Source organism: Harpia harpyja, chromosome 11 (genome assembly GCF_026419915.1).
Source record: "Harpia harpyja isolate bHarHar1 chromosome 11, bHarHar1 primary haplotype, whole genome shotgun sequence".
Classification (NCBI taxonomy): domain Eukaryota; kingdom Metazoa; phylum Chordata; class Aves; order Accipitriformes; family Accipitridae; genus Harpia; species Harpia harpyja.
The window spans coordinates 9,653,194-9,680,069 of NC_068950.1; the positions used below are offsets into that span (position 1 = coordinate 9,653,194).

Here is a 26,876-nt window from a genome sequence, read left to right on the forward strand (position 1 = left end):
CGCTGGGAGCAACGCAGGGACATCCCCCACGCAGAGCGCTGCACAGTGGGAGTTCAGCCGTGGGTATACAGGAACATCCCCTCGCACTGCACGGGCACCCTTCCTCTCCTGCCAGCTTTTCTAAGCCCAGGGCTACCTGTGCTTGCAGCTGAGAGTCTATTAAGGAGCCCAGAGATTTAAGGGGGGTGGGTGAAGGAAGAGGGGCTCCTCACCCTGGGACGGACAAAAGCCAAGAGGCGAAGGGCTGTTCTCGCCCCGCAGAAGGGAGGAGGAAGGAAGCGGTGCCTGTTCGTTCCCGGGGCAGGAAGGGTAGCGCGAGCAGAGCAGACTGGCTGTCGCTCTCCCCTTCTTCCTCCCGCCCGGGTGGGAACGCAGCCCGGCCGGGCCCCTCCTGCCAGGCACCCTGGCCCGGCAGCCAGGACGGGGCGGTCGCCCCAGCCCCGCACAGGACGTGCCCGCTCAGTGCCGAGAAGCCGACCGGCGAAGGGCCGAGAGGGACATAGTGCCCCGAGCGCTGAAGGGCTCCCCGGGGGCCCAGCGGGCCGGAGGTTCCCCGGGCCTTGGAAAAGCCCTCCGGAAAAGCCGGGAAAGCCCCGTACCCCTGCAGCACACCCCTCCCGGAGGCCGCTCGCCCCCCCCCCCCCACCACCGGTGCAGCGCGCACGCGCACGCGGGGAGAGGGGGCGTGGCGAGGCGGGGGAGGGGGGCGTGGCGGGCGGCGCGCGGCGGCCGGGGCGCGCGCGGCGGCGGCGGCAGCGCCATGTCGATGGAGGACCCCTTCTTCGTGGTGAAGGGGTGAGCGCCGTCCCTCGGGAGACACCCCGCGCCGTGGGGGCTGGGGAGGGGGACGACGACGGGGAGGGAGCCAGGGGCCGTTCCCGGCTGCAGGGGGGAGCTGGGCACGGCCGCCCCGCAGCAGAGGAGGCCCGGGGAGGGGGGGGGGAGCGGCGGTTGGGGGTCTCTGGAGGCGACGGGGGCGAGGGAAAATGGCGCCTCCGTCCCCCGCCATCTGCGGCTGAGGGGGGGATCTGGGGCGGCCCCGGGCCCAGCTGGGGTGGCCGGCGTCGACGGGCGGGCGCGGAAGGCCCCGGGGCGAGGCGCTGTGCCGTGCCGGGCAGGTGCCGGGCCGCGCCCGGGCCTCCCGGCACGAAAGGCTCCCCGCTCCAAGGAAGCCCCAGCTTTGTGGGTGCACCCCCCCTCCCACCCCCGGGGTACAGGGGCGAGCGGCGAACCGGGAGGTGCAGAGCTGCCTTGGCTGCAGGTGCGGCTCCTCGCACGCTGGCCCAGCTTGGGGACAGCCTGCCCGGACGTCCCCGCCGTCGGAGCGCGGTGGCAGTGGCTTGGGAAATGTCGCCGGGGCCTGGCGGGCTGGTGGGTGGCATCCCCAAGAGGCAAGGGCTGTGGTGTCCAGGCAGAGAAATGGAGAGGAGCGGGGACCAAGGTGGGGAAGGAACTGCAGCATGGACGGTAGCCATGAGAGGAAGCGAGCAAAGAGCCCGAACAAAGGCAAACGCAAACCAAAGGTGGTCGAGGCAAGAAGAAAGGAAAAATGTAATTAATACAGTGAAAGCACCTTAGTTTCTAAAAACCACCCGGGGGCCAGCTTCGGTTTCTGCTGCGGGGTGGTCGCCAGCCCCACATCACAGTGAAGCAGCACCAAGGAGGAGCAGAGGTGCTCATAGGGCAGCGGTGGGGAAAGCTGTGTGAGCACAGGAGGTGTGGGAAGGGATACTGGTGCAGCCAGGGAAGGTGAATCACTCTACCAGGTTGAACCAGTGCTAAGGGGAAAAAATACCAGTCGCTGTGGGTGGGGAGCAAACGTCCTGTCAAACTTTCCAGAGAGGTTCCTGTGCTGTGCAGGGGAGGCCTGGGAGGGGAGAGGGGATGTGCTGCCACTCCCAGCATTAATTGTTACCTGGCAGGTTGGGGTGGAAGGGGCTGGTGGAGGCCGTCCACGTTGAGTTCAGTTTGCATTCCTGGAGTTCATAATTCCTCCCATCGGAGGACATCCAGCTCTGCTTTAAATTCCTGCTTGTGTGTATGTGGGTACTTCCCCAACTATGCCCAGATGGAAAAAAAACCCCAAGACTTTTGCTAGCAAGTGGTGGAGGGAGTGAAGCTCCAGAACCTCAGTGTGGGCTGCTGACTTTAGGGCACTAGATGTGGCAGACTCGGAGCCGTGGGTGTGCGAGGAGGGACACACATCAGGGTGCCGAGAGACTGCAGCTTAGACAGCAAGGTTGAGTACTTCAGGCCACAGCGTAACATAAAGAGAGCTGCGGTCCTGGCACCCCTGCAGGGTGCAGGCTCAGTTCATCTGTCCTGGGCTTCCCCCACTGATAACCTGCTTTCCTTCACTGGGGATAAACACCTGTGTCTTACGTGGATGCTGTGTGCAAGCTCTTAGGCTCGTGGTGGCCACCTTTCACACCAGCAAAGTCTGGTCTCATCTGCGTCCCTCGTCCCAGCTTCCCATGAACCTGGGGGAGTAGTTCATGGCTCGGGACCGCAAAGTTTGTAAATACAGATAACCACGGTGGTGGACCGTGACCTGAACTTGCAGACCCGCTTGCCCCAAACCATCAAAGCAGTGTTCAGTGCTGTCAGCAAAGCTTGCCTTCCCGTGCTGTGAATGCACTCATCTCCAAAAAGCTTAGCGCAGCAGAAAAGACTTCTGTTCCCTAAGCTAGCGTAGTAGAGCTGTGTATTTTTTAAATGCTGAATTAAAATAAACAGTGCTGCACTCAACAGTCTGCTTGGCTGTATTGTGGGGACAGTTCCTGTAACTCTGTGTGCCCTTGGGGTATCTTACAGAGGTAGTCAAGAGTCTTCAGAGGAAAGCTGTTGAGAGGAATGTAAAACATTAGTTGCCAAATTGTTCAGATGCTCTGCCCTGGCTTGCCTGTGTGACACTCGACAGAAACCTCCCCTAAAGAAATAGGTCCCTTCATTAATAGCTGACCTGTAAGTTGCTGCTGCTCAGCACTTTGTGCTCCAACAAGAGACGGCATGGTCCAGCAGGTAGGGCAAATCCTTTTTTTACAAAATCCTTATTTTAAAAAATAAACTAAAAATTGTTTCAAGGAAAGATGTTTGGGAGAAAGTTGTGCTTCCCTGCTCAGCTGGACACGGGGCTGTCCTGGCGTGACTGCTGCAGAGCAACTGATGATAATGCCTTTGCTTCTCTTTAATGACCCTGGCTGCAGGGAGGTGCAGAAAGCCGTGAACACCGCCCAGGGGCTCTTCCAGAGGTGGACAGAGCTCTTGCAAGATCCCTCCATTGCCACAAGAGAAGAAATCGACTGGACCACTAATGAGCTCAGGAACAATCTGCGGAGCATCGAGTGGGACCTGGAAGACTTGGATGAAACAATTAATATCCTTTCTGTGGTACTTTGGAGGTAGAGGTGTGCGGCTCCCAAGTTGTACTAAATAGCTGAGTACCAGTGCTTGCCAGTAGTTACTTTTTGCAGAAATCAGGACTATTTGGGATTGAATTTTGCATTTACATTGGCTTTTCTCAAACTGCAAACGAGAAATGAAGCCAAATGTGCTCAGCAAAAGGATTTTCCTTTTGCCTTTTTGTGTTCCTTTTGACAAGGTATATCCTAAGATGCTTTGTTCTAGAAAGCCTATTGTGTTGTATGAATTTGGATTTCTGCGTAGTCAGTCATACTTTAGGCTGGCTTCCAGAAATACTCCTTTTCCCTCATGTTCATCTGAACGCTCCTGAAAGCGCTGCACAGCATCAGAGAACCAAAAAAATGCAAGAGAGAAACGTCACACTGGTGCGTGTACTGCCTAGGATGTTCCTGCCGTGCCTGTTTTTTCCTCCAGTGTTTTGTACTTTGCTAGTCAAATTTTGGTAAAAGGCTCATCACAATGGCCACTTGGTAGACCCCTGATGCGGCAAGCTGTGGGTTTGTGTATCTGTCTGCATACCCAACACTGCTAACGGGGACTCCTTGACTTGCTGCCCACGTATTGTTGAGGCAAACCCACGGAAATTCAACCTCGATGCAACAGAGCTGGGTATCAGGAAAGCCTTTATCACGAGCACACGGCAGGTGGTCAGGGTAAGGAACATGGGCTTGGGGTGGGAGTGTGGGGAAGGCAGGGGTGAGTGGTTAGGTGGTTAAAAAAAGGAAAGCTTGTGGCCGTTTCTGTGCTGAAGTGGAGAGCAGAGAATAAACCTACTACCTGCTCTCTCTCAGGCTTCCTCCTCTTCCCCATGCACTCCCTCCTAGGGCTGCCCAGACAGGTTTGGGGCTGCAAGGGTGCAGGTAGCCCGTGGCATACCCACCTTTGCTGCTGCTGCCCCTTTGAGCCTTCACACCTGTGTTGCAACAGGGAGCCTGGGAACCTACAGAAACTGGGAAGAAAGAGTAAAGGACCCCGCTGCGATGCAGGGGAGGCTGGAGCCTCCCTTCAGAGTTGAAGGAAATCGTGACTGTCCTGTGCTTTTGTAGCACTAGTTTTCAAAAACAGAGAGTCCACTTTGAACACTGACAGATGGTTAAAGCCTAGCATTGTTGACGTGGTGACTTCAACTTCCTACCACTACAAAATAGTCCAAACAACCACTAGATTTATTTTTAACTTGGGGAAGATTTTTTTTTTTTTAGTTTAAGCTCACACTTCAGAAGCAAAAGGAGGATTTTAACAACTTGGTGGTAATAAATAGAGAAGAAACATCTTCCCAAAAGCTTCACTGCCTGGTAACAAGATGCTAGTTAGGAAGTTTTCTCCCTATTAATAGCTACACTGCATGTAGCTTAGTTTCTGCTGCACCTCGTGACTCTGATGTTCCTCCTTCACAAAATGCATTGCTGTGGCTGGCAGTAAGCTTGTTACCTTACCTGCAGTCCCTCAGTCTGGATGCAGTTCCTAAGGCTTGCTGCCTGGGAACTGATCCCAAAACCGCACTGGCCCCGGGTAGCAGGCATGTGCTCACTGCCTTGCCCTCAGTGTAGTCCACTCCCAAACGGGCAGGATCAGGCAAGCCCACTCTATGGTCCTCTTTTCCCGACTGAAAACTGCTGGCTAATGGGTTTTGGAGCAGCGTCTCTTATTGTTATATGAAATTCATTAGTGGCATTATGCAGCTGACTTCCAGTTTGCAGGGGGAAATTCGTGATGCACAGCAGCGTGTGCATTAGCCGGTGAGAAGTAACTGAGTGGGATCTGGCGCTCTTAGGCGATGTATTGCACGTCTCTGAACTGTAAAACATACCTAAATGTTCTGGTGACATCAGAACTGTGCTGGTGGATCAACCCCTGCTAGATAGTATTGACTACTTGCTAGTTGACCCTATAAAAACTAGACTACTTTACGTTGTGATGGGGATCCTTCTGTGGCTAGCGAACTCGGCAGCAAAACTTAATTGATAAAAGAGAAAACGTAGGCACAGTTGGAGAGGATGGCCACAGGACAGGAAATCTATCTCATTCTATGCAATATAAAACCAGATGCAACTGGGAATAAAGTGCAGCGGGTTACAGGCTTCCAAGACCTTGAAGAACATGACTCTTCCTTACAGTCTATCAATGGGAACATTCATTCAGTATTATACAAATCAAAGTGCTTCTGGCTGTAATAGAGCAAAACGAGTAGTAAATAAGGAGTATTTTCAAAATACCCCATTGCTGCTGATTCTAATATTATTAAAACGATAAACTGCATTGAAGCTTTCTACAGTATCCTTCTAGACTCTTCAAAACTGTACATTTTCAAAGAAAATCTCCTTTCCCTCACTCCCCCTAAAGAAGCCTTGCTGGGTATAGACAGCCCTGTAGCACCCTGAAACTGCCTGTCACCTCAAATCCAATGCTCACATACTTCTTCTTTTGTTGAACAAACAGGAAATGAAGGATCAGATGTCAAACTCCTCCATGCAAGCACTGGCTGAAAGAAAAAACAGGCAGGTGAGAACCAGAAACGGGCAAGTTAAGTGAATGCAGTGGCTAGTACTTTAAGGAGTGAGGAGGATTTATCAGCTCTAGCAGCTGTTGTCTTAAGGTATGTGTTAGGTGAAACTTCCATTTTCACTTACTCTGAGGCCCCACATCATAAGGTAGAATGTGTAGCATTGATCAAAACTGCATAAAAGCTGTAACTATAGTATATACTGTCTGTAGTTCATCCCCTTAAAAATCTTTTTTCTGGGAAGGGCCTTGCATGCTGCAGCAAGGCTGTGTGTTTGAACCATGTCTGTTTGCTGACCGAGAGCTGGTTCTCGCAGGCATGTTGCTGCCACTCTTTTCCAAGCCTGTCTCTCAAAGCAGTAAGTCAGCACTCGCCATCTGTCTCTGTCTTCAGATCTGGTTGTGTACAACTGTCAGTGTTGCATCATCCCACGGAAAGGGGAATCTCCCTCCTCCTCGGGGGGAACAGACTCAGAATCCATGTCAGTGAATGTAATCCTGTGCTCTGCTGTATTTAGGAGCTGAGATGCTGCAATATCCTTTCACGCAGTTGCCTCTCTTAATAGTTAGCCATGTAAGAAGATGGAAGGAGTCTCAGGTTGTCTGCACTTGTAATCTAAGGAATAGAAATAGATGCAGCTTGTGCTCCTTCCCAGGTGGCGGGGAGGCTGTAAGGAGATCTCAGAGCTGCCTCAGTAAAAGTTGGTGTGTACTTCATACAAGGAACTTACCTGACTGCATCAGTCTTACCATTTGTGGCATAAATGACAAACTGCAACAAGCTACTGAGAAGCACAGAGCTGATTCCTGAGCTTGTTACAGGGTTAACTGACGTGCTTGGCAAACACTTGAAGAAGCAAAGTCCTTTACAGCCTTGCTCAGAAAAGTCTGTAGCTGTCTCTGTGTTTTGCTGCTTTCCTTTGCGTGAAGTTCCTGCTAGCTGCAGGAGACCATATGGCCCAGCTTGTGTGGTGACATCTGGTCAGGAAAACTGACTTCCCCTTGCCGTCTTCCTTTCCCTTCCCCAGCCCCTCGCCTTCCCTCCATACTGTGAAGCTTGTGCTGCACTGGGCTGCAGCAGCTTTTCCAGCATGTCTGAGAGGCTCACTGGCAACAACCTGACCCTCACAGGCTAAGGCTAGCAAACAGAGGCCTTTCTATTGAAGCTGCAGCAAAACTAGTGCACTGCATTAAATAAGCGGTAGCTGTGCTTGCCACGAACTGGAGAGAACCAGGAGCTTGCTCATTGTCTCAGGGGCAAAGCCAGATGTCCTGCTGGCTTCCTGCATGGTCGGTCCATTGGCTTTCCTCACACCTCCTTGAACCTTGTAAGGCAGATGAATCATAGAGACAGTCTTGGTTTTAGCCTGCCGGCGCAGCCTTGTCATTGTCATGCTGTTCTTCACAAATACTTGGTTGTCCCCTCCTGCCCACGACCAGAAGCTGCGAGGCGGTCTCGTTACAAGTCGGACTTGCTTCCATACTGGCGGACAGAGCTCCCTAGCCCACATGTAGTGCTGCAGGGTGCAGCTCCTCACCTGCAGGCCACATTCATTCTCCAGCATCTGTCGCTCATGTTATACCCCTTCCAGGGACCAGACTTACTCAGCTGGAAAGCCACATCTCTCGTGGCTTTGCACAAGCTTCTCTCTTCAGGTTGTAAAGCAGGTAGCAAGTCTAATCTTGTATGCTGGCAACTAAACAGTATGCTGGAGGAACAGGTAGCCTGAATCAAAGAACATGAGCATATAACACTGCTGTGGTTATACATTGCACTGTTTTACCGTCAGCTCAACTGGTTAAGTACTTTATCCAGACCTTCTTAAGTCCCTGTCATTAGTAGCACAGTGTTCAGTTCAAGCTATACATCTGTTAACACAGTATATCTGGATACTTCCCAGTTTACATGTCCTGCCACACAGTGCTGCCTCTTGAGCAGACCTTTGCTAGTCCTTTGTGCTGCACAGACCTCCTGCTTACACCGTCTGTTGGTCACACTCCAGAGGTATATCTGCAATATCAGGCTGCAGAGACTTCCCAGGCTGGCATTTTGGTAGTGCATTGTTTAGTTCATGACAGCGCTCTGGCTGAGTAGCAATAGAGCGGGAGGAAAAGGATGCTGTATGTGTGTGTACAGGAATATTGCCTCGTCCACCTTCCTGCTACACCCTGTAGACAGGCTGTGAGCAGACACAAGGGTGTTGCTAAGGGCTCTCTGCATCTGTTTAGGCACTCCTGGGAGAAAGTGGGAGTCAGAGTTGGAGCTCTGGACCTGACAAATACAGCCGCCTGGACCGGGAGCTGCAATTAGCAAATTCACACTTCATCGAGGAGCAGCAAGCTCAACAACAGGTAAGGCAGCTGGCACCACGTGGACTAAATAGCTTTGCTTGCCAAATGGGTGCAGGGGGGTGAGGTATGGGCTGCGAGAGCCAAAAAAAATCCAGTCCTTGGCTGGTCTGGATCCAGGAGCCTGACAGCCTTGCTGTTTGCTTGCAGCATATACCTATGCATGCATTTCCTGTACAGCACAGCTCTGGATGCATCTTGGCGCAGAGTTTTTAACCCTTGAGGCCTGGGTCTTCTGCTTTGTACAGAAGGCAAACAGCATGATCTGGAAGATGTAGCACGCTAAGCTTTAATACTGCAAGGATTGCTGAAATCCTTGGAAGAGTAGAAACATTGCAAACAGAAAAAAGCCTCTTATGCAGCTTCCCCTGGTTAAAAAATGAGCTGATGTTTGCTGGTGTTTGTGTGCATCTTCATCAGAACAACCTAGGAGCAGGAGCACGTGCCTGCTTCCTTTTCCTGCCTTTGTCAACATGAGATTCGTGAGAAAGCCTGTGCAAGGTTCTTTGCGAGAACCCCTGGCGAGGTGCTTCCCCGCCGCTGAGGGATTTTGTCTGGAGAAGTGCCCGGGCAGCATGCAGACCCACGTGCAGCAGCCCACCCAAACACAGGCCTTTAAACAGGCAGCTTCTCAGAGGTGGCAAACTCTGCTAAAGCTCCTGACCCATGACGCCGCCCCAGCTTTCAGACGATTTTTACCTAGTGACTCTAAGAAGATAAATAGATTCAGAAATAGGTAACTAGGGTAAACCTAATCCTTAGTGTGACTGTGCCCTGAAAATGACTTAAAACATCAGCAGACCTATTCCTTTGGCACATTGAGAGCCAGGCTTGCTATTTTTAGCTGTAGAAGCTGCAACAGCCTTTTACTTGCATTAACCCCTTTTTAGCTGCAGCATGTTCCAGGTTGCATTTCCCAGGCACAGCATCAGTGTGGCTCCCTGGTGACCGCTGCTGTACCCACTGCGGGCAGAGGGGCTTGCGGAGATTTTGATGACCGGTCCCTGTGACTTTGAAGAGTTGCTTTAGCGGTGGGTGCAGCAGGGAAAGCAGGGGGCATGGCTGAGCTGAGGCTGCATTTGCAGGGATATCAGGAGACTGCAGCCTGCTGTGCTGTGGGGATGCCATGCCAGGGAGGCTTTCCTGCGGCTGTCACTTCTCCGGCATTTCTTAGGAATTTGGTCCTCATTCCTGGTGGCTAAGGTCTGTGCCCAGGCCCCGCAGCTGATGTTGGCTGAGCAGTGAGTGTCTGTCCACCAGATCAGCTGGCTCCGACCCAGCTGCAGGCGGCAGACCTGTAATTGCCCATTTCCCTTCTCTCTGGCCCCAGTTGATTGTGGAGCAGCAAGATGAGCAGTTGGAGCTGGTCTCTGGCAGCATTGGGGTGCTGAAGAACATGTCCCAGCGCATTGGCGGGGAGCTGGAGGAGCAAGCAGTGTAAGTGTGAGACACAGTGCTGAAAACCCAGTGGGGTATGGGGCTGGCTGCAACACAGCTGGAGGTCCTTGCACACATCTTTGCCCCTGTTAGGGCCTTGAATTTATTAGTCCCTCAGGCAGTCTCTCGTAGCCAGCCTTTGATTTTAGGTAGTGGAAAGCATTTCTTACTGCAGCCTGTAAGGATCCAACTGCGGTCTCATTTGTTTGAAAGCCTGCACCTAAGGAAGACTTAGCTTAGACTTTCTTCTCTCTGCTTTTTACATAATCTCCCTAAGGCACACAGTTAGCTCCTTGGCTTCAGGCAGCCAGCAGTACCAAACAGATGAGGGAGGGAGGTGCTGTGTAATGGGGATACCGGGTGCTTTCCCACTCCACAGGGTTTTGTGCTGCCCCTGGATAACTGCTTGACCTGGGAGTTCTCAGCTCTGCCTTGCCGCTCTGAAACATGCAGCACAGAGCTGCTATTCATAGTTAAAGCTAAAAATAACCCTCACCCGCGCAAAGGGTTAAAGGGTAGCTCACAAAGTAATTTGCATCCATCATTTACATATAAATTAGATTCCTTTCTCAGTTCTTGTCCTTTGCAAACAAGTGCATAAAGTTTCCAGTTATGCAGGCTAACAGCTACCACTTCCAGAGAGGCTTGAAGGGTTCGTGTCTAAAAACCCTCCTTATTTGGCTGATAGGAGTCTGGAGGACTATGTCCCTTGTGAAGTGATATTGTCTTTGGTGGAGAGGAGGAACTTTAAACCCACCTCCTGTATGAAGTCTTGCAGCATGAGAGTCTTCTCTCACAGAAGCTGATCAGTGTGGTGTTTCTGTTTCCAGATCATCACGCAAGACATCAGTGCTTGCTAGACAGTAGCAGATAACGACTGCAATGAGTTTTTTACAACTTTCTTTTTCCCCACTGAATGAAGGTTGAACAAGTGCCCTAGAACTCCAAGTGAAGGAGGCTGTCCTTTTAAATGTATTAAGCTTTAAAGTCCCGCTGGCTGGAGACGATTGGATTGGTACCTTGATGCTGGATGTGCTTGTTTCTCTTCAGTGGGTTCTTGGCATTGACAAAGCACAGCTTCAAGAAGGCTTTCAGATTCATTACAGTTGCTGTGTGGAGGAAGTAGAGGGGTAACTTCTATGCAGAGCTTAAAAAGCAGCTTAAAAGCAATTGCAAATCTCATTCCTGCTTGATACATGACTGGAACGAGATTTTAGCTTCAACTGCAAGCCCTGACCTGGCAATTAGATCTGTCTAACCAGGCTCTGCTAATCACACATTATAAATGAGAATTACCTCTTAAAAAGAGGAAAAACCCCACTCCTTATCATGCAGGGGTGCATATTGCTCAGCCACGAACACGCAGGGGGGACCAGTCCAACAGGTGTCCCAAATGACCTCCCATTTTCCACCAAAGCAGAGCTGCTGCTTCAGCAGGCTTTTTTGCCTGCCTTGAGTGCTTTCAGGAGATGGGGCTGTGTTCATTTTCTCTGCCAAGGTGTGATACACTGATCACATCAGTGTTTTGATCAGTGTATGTGAGCGCACTGAGAAATCCTGAAGGGACATGGGATGTGCTGCTTGCTGACAAGTGTCATGCTTCTCTGTCCCCAGGATGCTGGATGACTTCTCCCATGAGTTAGACAGCACTCAGTCGCGGCTTGATAACGTCATGAAGAAGCTCGCCAAAGTGTCTCACATGACAAGCGGTAGGTCCAGGGAAGTGGGATCCAGTCCTGGAAAGGGAGACAAGCCCTTGGATCTTCGAGCTGGGACGCTACACGCTCCCACCTACTGATAGCCATCCCAGACCCGAGCAGAGGGGAGGGAGCAACTCTTGGTGCTTGAAGGAGGGAGAAGACTTCCAAGCCCTGCAGCTCCTCCTGCCCAGACACTGCTCTGCAGCCTGTCCTTTGCCTTTGTTTTATTTACAGATGCCTTTCTATTTATGCTGCTGCTGCCGCGGTGGGAAAATCCCCCTCTAGATGGTAGGAGGGGAAGCTCTGCAGACTCCTGCTCTGCTGCAGTTTCCCGGGCTGCCTGCCGAACAAAAGCTTTAAAGGTGCCATAAAACACTTGCCACTGTGTGTGGCTTCCCCTGCACCAAACGCTTGCCTGCAGCAAGCCCCTTCCCAAATCCCACCTGCCCCCGGGCTGCTGGCGCCTGCCGGCCTGCAGGCCTGTTGTCAGTCAGATATATCTCTCAGCTGGCAGGGGAAAGAGGCGATTTCTGTCCTGGAGGGGAGGCTGAACCCATGAGAAAAGTCCTTATAAGGCTGTGCCTGAAGCCGGTGGGCTGGCAGGGCGCCGCGGGCAGAGCAAACAGGAAGCCCAGCGTGCCTGCTGGGAAGTCCCCCGCTGCCGGCTTGCCTCTCTGAGCCCTGGCAGCGTGCCCGGCGGTCGCTTCCTCCGTTACCCCTCTCCCATGAGTGCTCAGGTAGCTTGTGGAGGCAGCAGCGAGTCAGGAGGAGAAGTGTTCCTGCTCTGCAGGATTAGGCTGGCCAAGGGATTTATGAGGTTGTGGAAATACAGCCCTAGAGAGACCATTTGGAGTGCTGACAGTGCACTTTTGGGTCACCAGTAGCCCAGTGGTGGCATGACCGCTGGCAAACCTCGCATGTCTCCCCTATCCTCTGGGAAAAACGCTTTGATCATTGCAGAGTGCTTCTGAGAGTTGTGAAAGAGCATTTCTGCTATCCCTGGCATAGCATGCGCCGGGGCTGACCAGGAAGGCTCTTCCTGGGGTTGCCGCTGTGCCCAGAGGTTGGGGGGTGCCAGCAGCCCTGTCTTCCCTGCTGCACCATCGTGTAGCAGGGGCTTTCCCTCTGCCATCACAGACGTGGCCACGGACAGATAGCAGCTCTCAGAGGCGATGTAGCATTGAGCTTCTGCAGACCGTGCACGGGGCCAGCAAGGTGTAAAGACGTCAGGGGAAACCTCATTCCTGGCGCTCTCCTAAGGGGAGCTGCCACAAGCTTTTCCTGGCAGAGCTCTTTTGAGCAGCTTTCACCAGACCCCTTCTTGTTCCTTTAGCAAACAGGTTACTCCACAAATGAGCAGCAATGCACAGCAGCTCTCTACTTGTTCCTTCTGGTTGCTTTCGAACTGGCTTAATCAAATCTGTTTGAACTTGGTTGCAGAGAAGCCTCAAAATTCCCACAGCTGTCCCCAAAAATGGATGTATACTGGAGGAGAAACACTGTTGCCCCATGGGCTGCAGTGGGGCATGCTGCCAAAGGAGCCACTGCTTTGGCTTTTTATGGCTTCTTTAAGCTTAAATTGGGCTCCTAGCAGTACAGCGAAGAAAAGCTCTCCCCTGATTTTCCTTCCCCGTTAAAGCAGGAAGGCTGACGCTTCCTTTTCCTTCCAGATCGACGGCAGTGGTGTGCAATTATTGTCCTCTTCGTCATCTTGCTGGTGGTGCTCATCCTGTTTTTCGTCCTGTGATGGACTGAACTTCTTCAGACGCCCCCTCCCCGCCCCCTTGCCCCCGTAGCATGGGGAAATGAAACTCTCACCGTTTCCGTCCGCCCACAGAGATCCCCAGCAAGAAAACCCGCACCCAGCTCTCGCCATTCTCCTCTGAGGACCACAGCTCGGCTCCGCTGGCGTCTCACCTGTCCCCAGGGAGAGGGGGTGGAGGACTGGAGCTGCCTCCTCCCCTGGTGCGGTGTGATCTGGACCTGGGCTCCAGGTCTGGACCTAGGCAGCTGGAGGGGGACTTGGCCCCTGCGCTTCCACCCTGTGCAGGTAGGAGCCGGTTGCAGCGGTCCCGAGCCGCCTGCAGTCGGATGCAGACACAGAGCAGCAAGCCCTGGGGAGGACGGGATGGGGTGGGGGAGGAATTAATTATTTCACTGAGCATTACAAACCACATCGCCAGCCCATGGGTGCTTGCCAGCCAAAAGCATTACCGGGAGGAACGGTGGCATGAAAACCCACGCAGCCACGGCGAGGGAGGGGAGCCCTGGCCGAACTCCCCCTGCCCCATGCTGCCTTCCTCCCGTGAGCCGGCTCTGTGCTGCCAACTTACTGCCGAGATAGCATGGTGAGTCTGCAGCAAAGCATTCACATCCACCACCCCTTGGCAGAAGCTTACACGCAGGTGAGGCGTAGGGTGTAGTGTCCTGCCATCGGTTGGTCGGGTGCGACTAGAAACCCTAGAGCTTTAAACTTGGGTTGATGCACACCGAGAGCTGGCAAACAACCATTAGCCAGAGTGAGTTTCTTAAAGCTTTTAAAATTGCCTCCTTTGTTATACAAGCCTCTAAAGCTCATTGACTGATGCTTTCTTTGCTCTTGTATAACTGAGTAACTGCTTCTGTTTAACAGCTGCTTCCCTTTGGCAAGTGATTTGTCAGGTCTAAAATAACTTATTTTTTTTAAGAAAAAAAAACTTTAAAGATTTTTTTGATGACCATTTGAGCCACATTCTCTCTGCGGGTGCGCGACATGCATTATCAGAGGAATGGGGCTCAATTATGTATTTCAAGTGCATATGAACTTGTAAATAGGATGTCTTAATTTTTCCCAACTGCTGTTTTTTGGACATCTCTGTTGTAAGCAACCAAAGGGCAGGAAGGAGATTCAAAGCTAGGTCATGTTTCTGTATGACTTCCCAGTCCTTTTGTTACCTTTGAGTTGTTCGTCACTCGAGTTGTCTCGGCAGTGTCAGATAAGCCTAGTTGTCTCCCTTGTACAGTGAATTAGGAGTTTGCCAGGTGGTCGATAGCAAAATGTGGTGAAGAAAGCCCACCCTGGCAGAATCACTGGGGAGAGACACAGACAGGGCTTTCATGCTGCAAACCCCGATTGCAGGATATGGGGTGACTCTTCAGGAAAGCAAAAATGATTTCTTACTAAAGTTTGTTCCCATATTTATGTTGCAAACACCAGAAGACTTGGGACAGGCTGGCTTACGCCTCCCATCTGGGTCTCAGATGGGGCTGGGGGAGGAATTTAATTGGTGCTGACGCTAAGACTTCTGCTGAAATTGCAAATTGGCCCCCAAAAGTCATACTCTCTGAGCGGGAAGTTTACCATCAGACGGCTTTACCTCCCGGATGCTTAGCCTGGACTGAAGACTCCTCCCCAGTGGGTTTGTGGCTCCCTCCAAGCAGCTGCGTGATCCCCCCTGTCCCCTCTGCAGGTGCCGGGCACTGACAGCCAGCAGCACTGTGCCTTCCGCAGCTGGCCACCAGACTTGAGGGGGGGCAAGACAGAGCTGCCCTGCTGCGCCTGCTCTCATCATTAACGCACACATGCCCTGAGCTCCAACCCGCACTAATTATTTCAGCAGTTGCTCTTTATCCTTGCAGAGCACCTCGTTTCTTTTGGTTATGCTGCAAGAAATACACGGGGTGTCTCCTTTCCAAGGCTCGCTATCGCAGTGTCTGCGTGGCTCCTTGGGCTTCATACCTCTCCAAGAGCAGGTTCCTGGGAGTGCAAGTCCGACCAGCGAGCGGGGCTCGCCGTTGGCCGGTATTTGCACACCTCCAATCCCCACGTTGTTTTCGGCGTGGTCGTGCATCCTCTGGGAGCAACTCCCGGTGTTCCATGCAGGACCATTCCTTCATTAGTCTGGCGTACTGCCGGAGGGTGGCCCAGCTGCTGGCATCACCACAAGCCACCAAACTGTCTTTGGTCCCTTTTACTGCATACATTTGCTTTTTCTGTTGTTGTTGGTGCCCCTCCCTTTAACACTAAATAAATGCATTACTGCTGCCCAGTGTGGCACAGCAGAGATCACCCGTCATTCTGGCAGTGACCCTTGCTTGGGGACAGGCTGGGGGGTGGGGGTGAGTGTCTCCCTGTGCTGGGTAGCAGGAAAAGCTCCCACCAGCATCTGCTGGGCATCACCCTCCTGGCTTTTAAGGTTTAAGTGGCTGCTGCAGTTTCTGGGGTCCCCTCTGCACCGCGGACGGCTGCTGCCCAGATGTGGGGGATGCTGCAGGCAGCTGCTGCCCAGATGTGGGGGCACCACCATGCAGAGGGCAGCTGTTGCTGCCATGCCTCCTCCACTTGCCGGCCTTGGCGCCTGCCGGAGAGGCTTGTCCCTGTGCAGCCGCCCCGACGCCATGGCATGAGTTTCCCCTTCCGTGGCTGGAAAAAACAAAACCCCCAAATCAGCAGCAGGAGCGCAGACCACTCTCATTAGCGATGCATACTTGCAGCCGCGTCCCCACCGCTGTCCCAGCAGTGCTGGCAGGAGGAGGAGAGCAGCCCTGTCACCCCCTGCTCCCCCCCTGCCAGCCCACCATGCTGCTCACAGGAGCAGGGAAGGGGGGGTGTTCTGCTCTTCAAGAAGCAGCACTGCAGGCAGCTGAGCTCCCCAGGCCCCCCCAGCACCACAACACAGTCCAGGAGGTGGCTGTTAGAGTGACTGGGCCATGGGAAACCAGGCAGCAAAGACCCTGAGCCTATCCAGAGACAACCCCCTGCCCCCCCCATAACAGCCTGCCTGGGGGTGGCAATGGGGACACACCCCCCCCCCAGCTTTCCAGGGAGCATTGTCCCCCAGGGATGCCCTTTCTGCCCTGTCCCCATTTCCTCACCCCACAGACCAAACAGGTCCTTGGGCCCCCAAAGAGCTCCTCCTGCTCTCAGCCGACAGCATCCCAGCTCTGCCGGTCCCAGGACCATGCGCCATGCCACCCTGCAGCCAGGACATGTGTTCAGTGCCCCAGACAAGTCCCCACCGTGGTTACACCAGCCCTGAGGGGCTCAGCCCCACATGAAGGCACCCGCACGCTCCCCAGCACCTAGACCTGTCCCCAGCTCCCACATCCACCAGCAGCCCCATGACCCTGGGGCTGGGGCATGTCCTGTCCCCCTGGCCAATTGTCACCCCCCCCCCCCAGCCCCTCCATGCCACCCGCAAGCCCAGGGCACCATCTTTCATGATTAGATTTTTTTTTTTTTTTTTTTTCCAGTTTGAAATAATTTAAAAGAAACCCACCAGCCTGTAGGCACAGGTTTTCAGCAGTGGCAGGGATCCTCCCATCTCCTGGGGATGCAGGGATGGGCCATCCCCACGCTGGCCACCCCAGTACCCAGCAGGACAGACCCATGCTAGCTCGATGACACAGCTGGGCTGTCCCCGTCCCCACACTTGGGGCAGCTCCTGGAGACTCTAGACACTGTGGGGGGGTCCTTGGTCCCACTCTGGCTCCTGGGGGAGACTGGGAAACCCGCCTGCCCCCACCGCAGCGGGGAGCCAAGTACTGCACCGGAGTGGGGCGGGTCCTGGCACTGCGGGGCAGCTTGGTCCATGCCACACCATCCCAGGACGTTGTCATCCTCCTCCCACCGGGCTTCCTGGGAGCTGTGCCAGGGCTACCGGGGTGCTGGTCGGTGCCTGAGCACGCGGAGGGACAGGGTGTCCGCCTGGAGCAGCAGCTCACGGATACGGGCCAGCCCCAGCCCCGAGACGGCCGCCCCATTGACCTGCAGGATCTCGTCCCCCACGCCCAGGAGCCCCGCGTAGAGCTTGGCCGTGCCAGCGTCCGTCATCTCCTGCACGTAGACACCTGTGGAGAGGGACGGGGTGGGCGGGTGAGGCCCCCCATCCTGCACCCTATGGCCGGGGCTGTGCCCCCCCAGGGGTGCCCGGGGGCTGCACGCTGGGCCCACGCAGAGCAACACCTTCACTGTAAATGGCTTTTGGGACAGGCTGCATGCCCCAAGCCAAGGGCTGATGGACACATGGGACTGTGCATGGCCAAAGCCACACGCGATAGCATCCCCCTGTCCACTGACATCCCTTTGGGGTTCAGCGGGGATGGAGCAGCCCCCTCCACCCGTCCCCAAGCTCGCTCCTGGAATGGGACAAGAGCCACCATGGAGGGGCCATGCTGTGCCTCCCCTAAGGTTCGTGTGACACTTTGGGACAACCCCACCGTACCTGTGTCAGGCCGGCCATGCCCAGAGGTGACGCAAAACCCGAAGGCGCCATGGGGGGGTCGCTGCAGCTCCAGCTGGCTGGTTCCATCGGGGAAGACCTCCACCACACGCCCCACCGCATGCAGCCGGCCGGGCACCCCGATGTCCTCCACGCTCAGTGAGCGCCGCGGCCCTGAGCCCCCCTTCCTGCAGGGAGAGGGAAGATGGGGTGGGGACAGGGAAGATGGGGTAAGCAGGGACCCCAGGAAGATGCTGGGGACCAGGAGATGGGGTCCGCGGCTGCACCCAGCCGCCATGTGTGGCTGAGCACCCCAAAACAGCCTTACTGGGCACGGAAGCACCTGGGCATCTACCTGTCGGCTGCAGTCTGGGGCAGGAGGTAGGCGCTGGTGCGGGGTGCCTTGCCCAGGAAGGGGTGCAGGCTCTGGACAGAGACGGCTTTTTGGGGCTGGCAGAAGGGTGATACCTGAGGAAAAGCATGCGGTTGAGATGGGGACAACCATCAACATTGTGCAGCACCGCAGCCCTTCACCCACTGACATGCTGAGGGAGCGGGGGGCATCCCTCACCCCCTTGTTCCCCCACTGGACCCCTCCCCAAACCACCGCTGAGGAGGGATAAGCTGTTGTGCCCTGCTCTAGGCCAGGACACCCACCCAAGAAGCAGGGTTTCTTGGTGAGGCACCTCACTGCTCAGCTAGCTAGGACACACGAGCCATGATCCCGAATCAAATTACCTCCCCTCCCCAAATCTGCTCTTTCATCCACCCTCCAACTCCCTCTTTCCCCCTTCCACTCCACATTTAGCTCCAGGCTTTTCAAACCTGGCAGCTTTGGGATGGCACATGCACCCACACAACCCACCCCCAGGACCACCCCCAGGACCCCCCAGGGCCATAAAGCAATGCTCAGGAATGCTTCACCCCAGCCCAGCACCCCTCCTCCTGTGGCACCCCCGGTCCCCTCGCAGGGGGGATACATTTCGGCTCACCAGCCGCAGGGACTGCAGAGAAGGCGACTTCTTCATGCCGGGGCCATCCGGGGGGGTGCTGCCGGGGGCCGGGAGCTGCTCCATGCTGTAGCAGCGGAAGCGGCCCAGGCGCTGCTTGGTGCTCTGGCTCAGGCTGCACAGGAGCTTCTTCAGCCCCGACGCCGAAGCACTGCTGCCCTTGCGGCTCGCTGGCCGCCCCAGCTCCCTGGATGGAGAGGGACGATGCTCATCCACCACGTGCCTGGAATGGGGAACAAGACCGGCAGCTGCCACAGGGCTGGGGGTGCATCTTGCACCCGCCTTCACAGCCTTGAGAGCTGCAGCACAGTGAAATCGGGATGCACGGTGAGATCGGGGTGCAGCCGCCTCCCCGCAGCAGTGACCCAGCATGTGCAAGGGACAGCTTCATGAGCCAAAGCTACCTGAAAGACTCCCTACCGTTTTCCCCATAATTTCAGGGGTTTAACACCTTTCAGACCTCCCCTGCTCTCTGCCTGAAGGGATCGCATCCTGCCAAGGGGCTTGAAAGACCCAGCACCACCTCTAAACCCTCCTGCCAGGTTGAGACACGCTGCGCCCGGGCACAGGTCCAGCGGGTTCGTGTTTGATGAGCCCCAAGGCAGCCCTGGGGTTGTCAGCGTTTAGCAGCTGCTTTTCCCCAAAATGGAAGACCTGAACTAAACACCTCCAAGGTCACCCACCGTCACATTTGCTGCAACACTCTCGGTGGAACCAGATGCGGGGTGCAATGCAGCTCCCCCAAACCCACTTGAACACACATGCAAAATGTCACCCCCATATTGTGGTTTCTGGGAAGTTTTTGGTGCCAAAAGGTAAGAGTCCCACCGGGAAGCCTCGGGGGGATGCTCAGGGATGCAGCTCCCACCGCAGATGCAGGATGCTGGCAGCCCCTCGCTCTCACTCACCCGTGTGCCGTGCTCCTGGCAGCTTCCCCGGGGGGATGAGCAGCCTCCTGGGGTGCAGGGCCAGTGGTGGGGTGTGACGATGCCCCTGTAACTGCAGCAAGACAGTCACGACCCCGCTTCATTAGGGACCCCCCCCCCCCCCCCCCCCAAACCCTGGGAACCCCTGTCCGTGGGTCTCTTACCTCTGCCTGTCCCCGGGGTGTCCTGCCCGTGGGTGTTGTTGCAGTTGTTGGTGGACAAGGCACGGAGGGGGCTCCCCGGGAGCCACCTGGGGCTGCAGGGACCCCGCCGCTCCTCCGGCCCCACCGTGCCCCCGGGCTGAGGGGGTGCAGCACTCCCACCATCAGGCTCTGGGCCCTGGGCTCCTTGGCTCGATGCCCGGCGGCTGCCACCGGAGAAGAGGGCTTTCCTGCAAGGCACCTGGGAGCAGGCCTTTTTGGTGGGAGGGGGAGCCGGGAGGTGGGTGCCCACCATGGGGGTGCTGGCCGCCGGCTGCAAGGAGGAGTCCAGGGGCTCGCTAGGCTGCCACGGGGGATGAGCGGTGTTTCCCACCCCCTTGCTGCCCCCCGAATGCTGGTGGGGGTCCACGTCCTCCCGGCTACCGGCTCTCCCCAGCGGCGGGGGGCAAACAGCCCCCGTCCGGCTTGTGGCACCACTCGAGCCCCCGTCCTCTGCGCGGGGGCCACCGCTGGCCGCGCACGGCCCCTTCCCAGCCCTCACCTCCGGCTGCGGGGCGGCACGGGGGGCCTTGTGCCCGCGAGCCTGGGGGTCCCGGTGCCCCCATGGGTGGGGGCTGCGGGGTCCTGCCTCCTCGCTGTCCGTCCGGCAGCCGTCGGAAGTGTCAGTGCTCTCCAGGGCCGAGTCCACCTCGTCGATGTAGGTGACATCCCCGATGTATGTCTCCTTGATCTTCTCGGTGTGGATGCGCTGCCGGGAGGGGAGGATCCACAGTGGGGACCCCCGGGGGCCCAGAGCCCTGGTTTTGGGCTCCGGCTGGGCAGCGCTTGACGCCCCGCTATCCCCTGGGATGCTTCCTTGTGCCGCAGGGCTACTTTCAGCTGCGTCGGTGGCTGCCGGCGTGTCCGTGCCCCGGCTGGCGGCGGCAGCACCACCGAGGAAGGAGCCGCAGGCGCTGCACTTGCCCCCGACCACGAGGTCACCGCTCTGGGCTTTGGGCTGGCCAGCCCTGTCCCCCGGCTGCCCGCCGCCAGCCAGCTCTGTTGAGGAGAGCACCGAGCCCAGCGCCCGCCGGTGCCGCAGCTGCAGCCGCTCCAGGTACCGCACCTCAGCGTCGCGGGCCGACTCGTCCTCGAAGCGGACACGGGACGGAGAAGGTCCCCGGGGCCGCTGCGGCCGCCCGCAGCTCGACTCCCCGCTTGACGAGTCGCTCAGGCTCCCGCCGTCCCGCGGGGTGATGCTGGGCCTCCCGCTGGGCTCCCTGACATGGGGGACAGACAGATGGACACAGACGAGCTGCGAGGGCTGCTCGGCTCCCTCAGAAAAGCAAGGCAGGAAGGGGAAAACCCAGGGCAGAAGATGGGGCAGGAGGAAAGTCCACCCACTGCTCCACCGCGGCATACAGCCCTGCTCCCCTCCAGCCCTCTGCCCAGGCTGCCTGAAGCTGAAATCACAAGAGGCTGCGGCAATACCCTGCTGCCACAGCCCGACCTCCATCGCCTTTGCCCGGCACCGAAGCGCGAGGTTAATCGGGCCGGGAACACCGACTTGCACATGACCCGGCACACACGGCGAACCGCGGCTTTGGTACAGCCTTCCAGCAGCCAGCCTTCCCCGGAGAGGTGCTCCCCATCAGCTGGGAAATGCCACACCCTTAATGCCTCCACATTGCCGTAGAACACAGTTAAACACGCCTCCGCCCCAAATATTATGTTGCAAAGACTTCAGGCATACCCAGGCAGGGGGATGCTCCTGCCAGCAGAGAGCTGCTCACGCGAGGGTACGAGGCTGCACGCATGCATGCAGCAGGTCGGACCCTGGCTCTGCGCACATGGGTGCACGCTCTGCAACGCGCCCGTGCCTGCATGCACGCGCACGCTCCGCACACACGCTTGCACGCTTTGCATGTGCACCAAATCCAGATGCGCCCCTGAGAGCACCATAGGGGCAGGGTACGGGGCGGGGGGGGGGCAGGATGCGGCCCACAGGGCCGGCACTGACCTGGGGTGCGGGACGGCGGCGGTGGCGGCAGCGGTGAGGAGGAGGATGTCGTGGCTGGCGCGGAGGGGGTTCGTCCGAGCCTTCATGCGGGCGCGCTGCAGCAGCTGCTTGGCCTGCTCGTGCCGCGGGCTCAGCTCTAGCTCCTGCCTGGGGACAAAGGCCCTGCGGCCCCGCAGCGGGGAGGGGGATTAGGAAAAAATAACAGGGATTAGACGTGGTTTAACAGTGACGACGATGCTGCTCTGCCCAGAGAAAACGGGGCCCGGCCTCCATTCACGGATGGGCTGGCTGCCACGCCGGGGGATAGCCAGGTGGGAGCCCCCTCTACCCCACGGTGCCAGGCAGAAGGAGGGGGGGGTCGCACCCCACACCGGTGATGCTTTGGGGGAGGCTCAGCACCGACACAGCTCGGGCACCGGCTCAGCCGAGGCAGCGCTTTGCACCATGAGCATCCCAGAGGTGGATGGGGAAACTGAGGCAGGCATTGCCTCCAATCCCCACTGGTGTAAATCCCACAACGTTGTGAATGCAGGTAGGTTTGGGACAAGCCCCTGACCCGGCTGCCTTCCCTTCCTTGCCGGCGGTCTTCCCTGGCACCCCCTGGCCCCCCTGCCCTGCCGGCTGCAGGGTTGGGGGATCCGTCAGCTACGGGAGGGCACAGCCCCGCTCCAGCGCTGCCTTCCCTGTTGGCCATGGCCCTAATCCCCCTGATTAAAATAATCAGCTCAGGCAGTCACTTCGGGGAGCCTGGCCTTAACCTCTTCACGGCAGGAGGGTGGGCGCACGCCAGCTCCCAGGAAAGCCCTCTGTGCAGCACTATGGGGGGTCCAGGCCCCCCCCAGGTTTTGGCTGCCCCTGCTCACGGGGAGTGCAGCATCCCCGGCTCTGCCTTGCACCCGGCCGTCACCGGTCAACCCCAGCCACCAGAGCAGAGCAGAACCAGTAACCACAGTACAGGGGGGTCTTCCCCACTCACTTGCAGCCCCCACGCAGCCCCCAGCCCGCACACCGCCACCCAGCTCACCTGCCCATCCCACCTCTGTATTTTTAGTCCATACCTCTGGGGTTTATCATTAGTCCAACAAGATTACACACGCCTGCCACCTCGATCCTCTTAAGCACCTGGAGCAAATTTCTCTCCCGTCTTCTTCCCCAGCTCCCTTCCCGCCCTGGGGTGCTGGCGGGGACCCCCCCCACCATGCCCAAACACGACATGGACACCTGGCTTGGCCTGACCCTCCTGCCCAGCTTGCACCGAAGCATCACCAGAGCCCGTCCACGCTCCCCCCCGCTGGCTGCCACGCTGGGGTCTGCCCCCACAGCCCTTCCCCGGAGCCCTGCCGAGCCCCAGCGCTGCTTGATGGGGTGCATTTAAAATACAAGACTGGGGAGGGAAAAAAAGGGAATTGTCCGTCTCTGCCATGCTGGGACTGACCTACCTGCAGCCCTCGGCATCCTGCAGCGAGACCCCTGAGTCCCAGTCCCCATCGCTCACCGGCACCTCTGAAACGCAGGACAGGGAAAGGCGTCAGCCTGGTTGGACTGCGGCCCCCACCCTGGTCCCCCTCGATAGCACCCCTCGTACCCCCAGCCCCCCAGCTCAGCCTGTCCTAACCCACACCCTTTTCGGGGCTCTCCCAACCACTCAGCTCTGGAGAGGCCCCAGAGGAGCGGGATATGGGGCAACAGCAGCCGGCGTGGGGTGTGCCCGCGGGGATGGGGACCGCGGGGTTGTTAGGACAGACGTTTTCAAAGGAGAAATTAATTCCCTTTTCTGGCAGCAGCTTGCAAAGGGAAGATGACGGCTGCAGACCTCGAGTGCCCCAGAAAGCGGTTTCTTGCTCTTGCTTTTAGCAGTGAAATTCCTCACCAGGACGCTGGAGGGGACCGGCAGCACCCAGAGCATCCCGGTGAAGAAGTAAGGGCCCCATTTTGTTTGAGGGCATCTGCTACAGCTGCCGGCGAAGGGGATGCAGCACCTGCAGGGAACGGGGCAGCCCTGGGGTGTGAAGCAGCACAGAGCTGCGGGAAGCTGGAGGACGGCACCGAGGACCCCCTTTCGCCTCAAAGCTTTTCCTTCCCACTCCCCCTGGCTCTACCGAAACGGCCACCACCTGCCTGAAATACGCACCGGGCGCGGCGAGGCCCAGCACCTCCTGCAGCAGCTGCCGGTTCCTCTCCACCCTCTCGGCCAGCGAGAGCCTCTCCCAGCCCTCTGCTGTGGTGGGGGACACAGAGGGACCCCCCTCGTCCTGCGGTGGGGTTCGTGCCTCTTCTTCCAGGGGGGGTCTCTCGTGGGGGGAGGCAGAGCCGCAAGACCCACTGCCCTCGTCCCAGGGGAGCTCGGTGCCTCCCGGCACTTCTCCCTTGGGTGCCGGCACCTGCCAGAGCCCCGGGGTGCCGGCGTGGGGTGCCGGGGCTTGGGGGCCACCGGCCACAGGCTCCCCACCATCCAGCAGCCCGTCTGTCAGGTAGGTGCGGAGCTGAGCCCGCGGCTCCAACGCCGCCACGTCCGATCCCGGCTTCCCCCGCCGGGGCCGGGGCTTCTTGGGTGAGACGCGCTCGGGGGCGGCCGCGGGGGTCCCCGGCCGGCCACCCCCCCGCTTCTCCTTCAGCGCCTTCACCTTGCTCTCCAGGATGGCGTGGGGGCCACGGGCGGCCTCAGGGTGCTCCGGCAGCGCAGGGGTTCGGCCGCCGCTCTGGCCGTGCTGCTTGGGGGGCCGCGGCACCCGCCGCGTCTCAGCGGGAGAGCCCCCTTCCATCTGCCCTGCGGGGAGAAAACCCAGGGGACGGTGAGTGACCCCCCTCGTTGCCCTCACCCTCCTCCCCAGCACTGCCCCAGGCTCTGCAGACAGCAGACACAGTGATGTTTGTGCCCGGGGACAAACACATGCGCCACTGTGGAGAAGAGGACAGGGACATGGCACAGCATGAGGCCACCCACCCAACCCAGAGCACTGACACTGTACCAGCATCTCTCTGGAGCGGGGGGAATGGGGGAGCGGTGGTTCCCCAAATCAGGCAGCTGGGGGCTGAGCAGGAGCGCGGGTGCCTGCCTGTGCTGTTTCAGGTGCCCTGGAGCACCCAGCAAGATGTCCTGGAGGGAACCGGCAGTTTCTGAGCCAAATCAAGGCCCCAAAACTCCCCAGGGCAGAAAGCCCTCACGGCTGCAACTCGCCAAAGGTGCCACCACACACACACCAGCCCCCTGCTCCACCCCAGCCCCCAGGGTCACACGTGTCGCTCGTCCTGCTCCGGCCTCATGCTCCCGGTGGCACCCAGGTACCACCACCCCCCTGCACCCCACCAGGAGCATCCCGTCCCCGCTGGTACCCCTGGAGGAGCCTCCCTCATGGCCAGGGCTGCAGGAGCATCCCCGGGACACCCACCCGGGCCCCATCAGCCCCCCGGCTCACCGCAGCCCCTCGCTGCCCCGGAGTAGAGCGGCAGTGGGAGAGGGCTGCAGGCGGGAGGCGAGGGCTGTCCTTACCCCTGGAGCAGCATCGGGAGAGGGCTAGGAAGAGGGAGAAGAAGGCGGAAGAAGGGAAGGAAGCAGGGGAGGAAAAAAAAAAAATTAAAAAAAAAAAAAGGACAAACCAGCAAATCCCAGCCCCTTCAGCCGAGCCCGAGCTCAGCTGCTTGGCTGGGCTGTGGGGCCATGGCCGGCCCTGCCTCCCGCCCCAGCCTCCTCCTCCTCCTCCTCCTCTGCACGCCCCCAAAACGCGCACACCCCACGCCGGGGCACCCGGCCAAATCCTGCCCCAGCCCCCAAGCCGAATCGCCTGCCCCCATGCCGGCTGGCGGGTGGTCCCAAATGGCAACGCCACCGCGGCCACGGCGCTTTCCGAGCGTGGGAGAGACGGAGGGGACCCTGCAGGAGGGGGGAACCCAAAAACCCCGTGCCGGGACAGAGGGAAGCCCGTCTGCCTTGGCCGGCTCTCAGGAATGTCCTTTGTCTGGGCTGCGGGTTTGGGAGGCGAGCGGGGAGCGAAGCCAGCCCACCTCCCCGGGCCTGCCGGGGGGGCACCTCACCCCGGGGTGCTGAGTGCCGGAGGGGTCTGCCCCGCACCAGTGGCTGGGGCTTCAGGAGGCCCAAAAAGGATGGAGAGGGGTGGGGGTGGGTGGGGGGTGTCGTCTCTAACAGCCTTCAGACTAGGCACCCTCCTGTGAACATCACACGCTTAAAGACCTGCTAATTATTCCTGCTTTCCCGGAGGCCAAATCCTGCCCGGACTCCCCGGCAAGCCGGGACCAACCCAGCATCTTCGGGCAGAAGGATGGTGGGAGCCGAGCTTGGTGCATCCACATATCATCACCCTTAAACCCAGCATGCAACACGCACCCTGCGGAGCCACCCGCTCCCCACACACCAAAAGCCCCTGCCTTCCTCCCCGGAGACCCCACAAAACTCATCACGCAGGATGAGGGTCCCGGGTGGGCAGCGCTTACCTGGAGGTGTGGGGGCTGCTGTCCTCGGGGGGCAGGAGGGGTGCCGTGGGGGCCACAGACATCCCAGCCCCGCTCCGGCTGCCGCTTTAAGCTGCAGCTTTTGATATTCGTGATTGGTTTCATAATCCCGATCAAAAGGAAATCACCAGGATTATGAAATTGTTTTAATCCTCCCGGCTCCAGCCACGCCAGCCCCTGCCAGCACGAGCAGCAAGAAATCACTTTTATCTTCTTAAAACATCCCCTGCCACCCCAGTGGTCCCAGGGCCCTCATCATGGCCAAAACTGAGCCCTAAGGCTTCCTTCCCCATGGGGCTGGCTGTACTCACAGTGGGCAGCGGAGACGACTCCTTGCTCCATGGGGGACAGACCGAGCATCTCCCCCCGGCTGCTCCCAGGCAAGAGGGGACCACTGGCAGGTTTGGGTGGAAGACCCCAGGGCAGAGAGACCCTCCTCGCCCTGTAGCCCAGCCCTGGGGTCCGACCTCCCCTGCAATGCCCGGAGCCATCCTTACCTCCACACCGTCCCAGAGAGGGATCCCAGCTCCTCTGCCCCAGGCTGGGGAGGTAAAACGTGCCTGGGAGATGTTGTCCCCATCAAGCTGGGGACAAACCGGCCAGTGAGGTGCCAAAGCAAGGACAGCCAGGCTCCTGCCACAGGCAGGGAGCTGCAGCCAGGATTAAACCTCTGGGAAACGGCTGGCATGAGCAGCAACAGGC

The 26,876-nt window shown here is 57.9% G+C and overlaps 2 protein-coding genes across 8 annotated transcripts; one reads left to right on the plus strand and one right to left on the minus strand.

The window, feature by feature from the left end:
* Window positions 1-701: 701 nt before the first annotated feature.
* On the plus strand, window positions 702-15,459 carry STX6 (syntaxin 6). Of its 3 annotated transcripts, none has more exons than XM_052802350.1 (8): window positions 702-795; window positions 3,207-3,387; window positions 3,993-4,076; window positions 5,863-5,925; window positions 8,155-8,277; window positions 9,605-9,711; window positions 11,326-11,420; window positions 13,082-15,459. In XM_052802350.1, the coding sequence occupies exons 1-8, from the start codon at window positions 761-763 to the stop codon at window positions 13,156-13,158; spliced, it is 765 nt and encodes a 254-aa protein (XP_052658310.1). In that variant the 5' UTR covers window positions 702-760; the 3' UTR covers window positions 13,159-15,459. The 3 variants fall into 3 exon arrangements, with proteins under 3 accessions (XP_052658310.1, XP_052658312.1, XP_052658313.1); XM_052802352.1 differs by having other exon boundaries at window positions 3,207-3,376; window positions 3,982-4,076; XM_052802353.1 differs by lacking the exons at window positions 702-795; window positions 3,207-3,387; window positions 3,993-4,076 and adding an exon at window positions 4,696-4,718.
* A 124-nt stretch (window positions 15,460-15,583) lies between these two features.
* On the minus strand, window positions 15,584-26,789 carry KIAA1614 (KIAA1614 ortholog). Of its 5 annotated transcripts, XM_052802345.1 has the most exons (12): window positions 26,157-26,443; window positions 25,198-25,221; window positions 23,839-24,474; window positions 23,147-23,210; window positions 21,708-21,869; window positions 19,712-20,967; window positions 19,530-19,620; window positions 18,604-18,844; window positions 17,967-18,079; window positions 17,615-17,799; window positions 17,158-17,240; window positions 15,584-15,813 (listed from the first exon to the last, which is right to left on the minus strand). In XM_052802345.1, exons 3-12 carry the CDS (start codon window positions 24,467-24,469, stop codon window positions 15,589-15,591), a joined length of 3,051 nt encoding a protein of 1,016 aa, XP_052658305.1. In that variant the 5' UTR covers window positions 24,470-24,474; window positions 25,198-25,221; window positions 26,157-26,443; the 3' UTR covers window positions 15,584-15,588. The 5 variants fall into 5 exon arrangements, with proteins under 5 accessions (XP_052658305.1, XP_052658307.1, XP_052658304.1 ...); XM_052802347.1 differs by lacking the exons at window positions 25,198-25,221; window positions 26,157-26,443 and adding an exon at window positions 26,672-26,789; XM_052802344.1 differs by lacking the exon at window positions 25,198-25,221.
* Between the last annotated feature and the right edge of the window lie 87 nt (window positions 26,790-26,876).